The 4,496-nt window shown below is 41.1% G+C and overlaps 1 protein-coding gene across 1 annotated transcript; it reads right to left on the bottom strand.

The window, feature by feature from the left end:
• Positions 1-1,644: 1,644 nt before the first annotated feature.
• LOC134965075 (Y-box-binding protein 2-B-like) lies at positions 1,645-3,925 on the bottom strand. The gene has a single exon (XM_063941638.1). It carries the CDS (start codon positions 3,871-3,873, stop codon positions 2,680-2,682), a length of 1,194 nt encoding a protein of 397 aa, XP_063797708.1. The 5' UTR covers positions 3,874-3,925; the 3' UTR covers positions 1,645-2,679.
• Between the last annotated feature and the right edge of the window lie 571 nt (positions 3,926-4,496).

Below are 4,496 nucleotides of genomic sequence, written 5' to 3'. Positions count from 1 at the left end.
ACAGACTTGGTTACCACATCCAATTGGATGAATTATTATATACTTGGTCCGTATTCATGACTGTATTTGTGCTGGTTATATATATGCCATTTGGTGCCATTGCATATTAGTTGGTGCTAGTATTAATTAGGTCTCAAAGTCCACCAAAGATCCAATAGTGAGATATAGATTTTATATATATATTCATTTCAGATTGATACTTTTTTATTTGTATAAGCTTTTTCAAATTATTATTAAATACACATTTGCTTAGATCTCATTGTGTCAATTAGCGCTGTATATATTTTTCCTCTCTCATCTTGTTTCCGCAAGGGTTTGACTACCCCTTATTTATTCAGCTGCTAGGATAAGCCACCCATCACAGCGCCTGTATATATACTTGTGTAACCCTACCCTCAATACCTTGAACGAGAGCTGTCTATGTATTCTATTAAGGGATGGTTACCTATTAGCTGTGCCTCCACTCAAGCTATGTGTAGTATTTAACTACCGTTAAGGCTTGCTTGAGTAAGCCTGATCTCTATCCTTAGGGGATGATTCCCTTATATCATAGATATATTATCTAATATACCTGTCTCTTTCTTCCAGGATCTTCAGATCAACTTCCAGACGGACCACACACACATGGAAAGTATAACACTTTAATGACCAGTACCAAATGGATTAAGTATACATTAACATTTCATCAATTACACATTCCCCTTTAAGTCATTAATCCATGCTAACCCCCTGTCAATTAGGCCTATACACAGTACCTGCATGCAATACAACAAATCCTTTTTCTTTTCAAGACACCCTTAGGTGTTAGAGTGACCCGGGTACTCTTAATATGATAGTGCACTATAAGGGCCCATAAACTTCCTAAAAATAACAGCAGTTAATACAGAATGTCTGACACTATGTTTTAGTATCAACTATCAGTTCTCCCTTCAGTTAAAGAGAAAGATGTTTGGCTCAGTCTACTTATGGTAGCGATTACTTTCTCCTATAAGGTTACTTATAGTTCCTCCTTGGCTGATAACAGAAAGTATCTATTTAGCTCATAGATAGTAACATCAACAGTTGATTACCAAGGAATCTGTATCCTTTCCTCAGTAAAAATGTTACCGTAGTTGTCCAGTATTAAACTAAACTCCTAAGAAGCTGGTATGATAAACCTTTGTTATGCTGCGTCCTTGTGTCCATTTGAAGTCAAAATCAAATCCTTTAACTTTAAAATTAATAGTCTCTTACGTGTCAGTCCTTCTTACGGGTTCACGAATATACATATAACACAGTTGTATTAAAGTGCCACAAGCTAGTCCTTGAATCGGGATGATATTCTAATCCTTTGTGGCTAAGAGGCTTTAACATCCATCCAATGTCACTGTAGTATGGCTACCTTTAATGTCCTTGACTCTAATTCTGCTAATTCAGGGGCATAAATACACACATTAGGTGGCAGCTTTAGGGTGTTACTTTCTATTTAGCGCTGCGGAACAATGTCTCTGGCTCTCCTTTGACTGATGTGATGCTGATATATGGGGGAGCTTTAAAACTATTTATGAAGCGTTAAACAGTTCAAGTTTCACTCCACTCCTCCTGTTACATATATATACCCAGTGCTTTCTACCTTCTCCTTAGCACTATGATTAAGCCATACATGGAACTGTCATTATAGGTCACTCTGACTACTGTGACCCATTACTATCCTCCTGCTTAATAGCCATTATTGCGGCCTAGCCCTGGAGTCCTTAGTCCCAATATGAAATTGACTATGTACCATAGTCACCTATGGCTTGCTGTGCTTAGTGTAGGGGTAATATAAATGGCTGGATTATGCACTCACACTTCTACGATCTAGTGATGCTGCTGCAGGCTGCTCCCCCGACTCCTCCCTTACACTTACAGCCACACAGAATGGAGCCTCTGCTGCTGGTCCTGGCTTCTTTGTTGTGGCTGTCAGAGTCTGTGCCGGTAATAGGAGGAACCCTCTCTGTCTCCCTGTCATAGGTGCGCCCTTCCAATACTGCTGGGTGAGTTGACTAGCCCTGATGCCGGGTTCTATGAACAGTGCTGAGTCTCAATGCTGCTGTCACCACCTTTACAGTAAGGAAGCCCTGTTCTGGCTACACACACTAAGCCCCCTCCGGCCGCCGCAATGTATACCGCTCAGCTCTAATGCGAGCGACGGCCGGAGCAGCAAAAAACTATGTCCTCTCACCAAGGGATATGCAGTCTCTTCCTCAGCTATACTCACAGCACCTCCCCACCCCTCTCTAGTAGTCACATGACCCACTCTGAGGTGATGCTCCGCCCACTGGCAATCACCCCACTAGGTGATTGACAGTTAGGAGCACAAGGACATTAACCCTTTAGATACACTGTGAAACCATAAAATAAGCCTTAATTGTATTCACCACTACATTTACATCAATGTACATACAATTACATATCTGTGTACTGTATTATTTACCTCACAACATGCATACAGTATTACAACATCCATTAACTTTTATATATGAATAATATATATGCTTATACTCCATATTAGTCACCATATTATAACTACCTCAGTATAAGTGTTGTTTAAACCCTAAATCAGGGTTACATTTCTCCCCCTGGTGCATTGTCACTGTTTAACATCTTTAGGTGCCAATGCACCATCTACCTTACTCACTATGCTAAAATAGTATATATTCATTCACATCCATTAGCAAGCCACCTCATCTCAACCATTTTAACTGTTGGCCAAATAGGGAGGGATGGAACTACATAGCCTTCATGCCTCCCAGGGATAGTGTTCTCTGATCGTGCTGGTTTCCCTTGCTCTTCTACACCTGATTTATTGACTTCTTTTAGTACTGGTCTTCGGATGGAAGATTTAAGAGATTGTGCTAGGGTAAAGTTATCATGTACCTCACTACGATTGTCACTGAGACTAGTTTCTTTCTCTGACGAAGCTTCTAAAGTTATCAAGTCTTTAGCATCTGAATTTTCCGTTTCTTGATCCTGGGACTGATTTAATCTACCATTGAATCTCGAGAGAGGTCGGAAATGTAAGGTTGTAGAAGGATGACATGGAGCTGGATCTCTCCCTTGCCTTTGTTCTGAATATGCACTTCCTTCATCAACCGCTTTTTCTCGTGGTTGATAACAATAACTGTATGATCCCCGTCGGTTTGGAGCAAATCGACTCCCTTTCACTGGTACTCCACCAATGCCAGTCACATTTGCTGCATGTACACCCTTTTCCCCTTCCAACACTTCAAATTCTACTCTCTCTCCATCTCCTACACTGTACAACAGTTTTAGGGGGTTATTCTTCGTTATGGATGTCCAATGTACAAATATGTCTTCTCCGGTGTCATGCCTTTTAATGAAGCCATAGCCTTTCTTCACATGGAACCATATTACTGTGCCAGTCATTTTAAGAGACATATACTGTGTCCCTTTACTATCAACTTTATTCATAGAAGATTGTCTCAGCAATATACCATCCACTACCTCAGTCTGTAATGCTATGTCCTTAGTATCCGGTCGCATAGAAAATTCATGGATACGGTCTTCAGGACAGTTGTTTAGGAAGTTGGCATCCTTGAGTATTTTATGCTCAGATTCTAGCTGAGACAGTCTTTCTTTCATTTCATTCAGACGAATATGATCCTCCTTTTCAGTTTCTTTACCCACTTCCAATAATTCAGACAACTCAGTTATTTTTGATTCCAGAGAATGAATATTGTCTTCCTGCTGCTGGTACATTATCAACTTTTGTTGCTCCTGATCCACTCTGGTTGGTCTTTCATCAGATGCCATGGTTTCCATCTCTCTCTGTATAAACCAAAGTTCTCTTTCAAGCTCTTCGTTCCTCTCATCAATTTTGGTGTTAAACATCTGTTCTTCTTTTAGCTTCCATCGGGTTTCATCTAGAACCTCCAACAACTGATAAATAAGAATTTACTTACCGATAATTCTATTTCTCATAGTCCGTAGTGGATGCTGGGACTTCCGTAAGGACCATGGGGAATAGCGGCTCCGCAGGAGACTGGGCACAAAAGTAAAAGCTTTAGACTAGCTGGTGTGCACTGGCTCCTCCCCCTATGACCCTCCTCCAAGCCTCAGTTAGGATACTGTGCCCGGACGAGCGTACATAATAAGGAAGGATTTTGAATCCCGGGTAAGACTCATACCAGCCACACCAATCACACTGTACAACCTGTGATCTGAACCCAGTTAACAGTATGATAAACGTAGGAGCCTCTGAAAAGATGGCTCACAACAATAAACAACCCGATTTTTTTGTAACAATAACTATATACAAGTATTGCAGACAATCCGCACTTGGGATGGGCGCCCAGCATCCACTACGGACTATGAGAAATAGAATTATCGGTAAGTAAATTCTTATTTTCTCTGACGTCCTAGTGGATGCTGGGACTTCCGTAAGGACCATGGGGATTATACCAAAGCTCCCAAACGGGCGGGAGAGTGCGGATGACTCTGCAGCACCGAATGAG

Source organism: Pseudophryne corroboree, chromosome 10 (assembly GCF_028390025.1).
Source record: "Pseudophryne corroboree isolate aPseCor3 chromosome 10, aPseCor3.hap2, whole genome shotgun sequence".
Taxonomy (NCBI): Eukaryota; Metazoa; Chordata; class Amphibia; order Anura; family Myobatrachidae; genus Pseudophryne; species Pseudophryne corroboree.
Note: the sequence above shows the minus strand (reverse complement) of the source record. Positions and strands in the feature narration are given on the sequence as shown.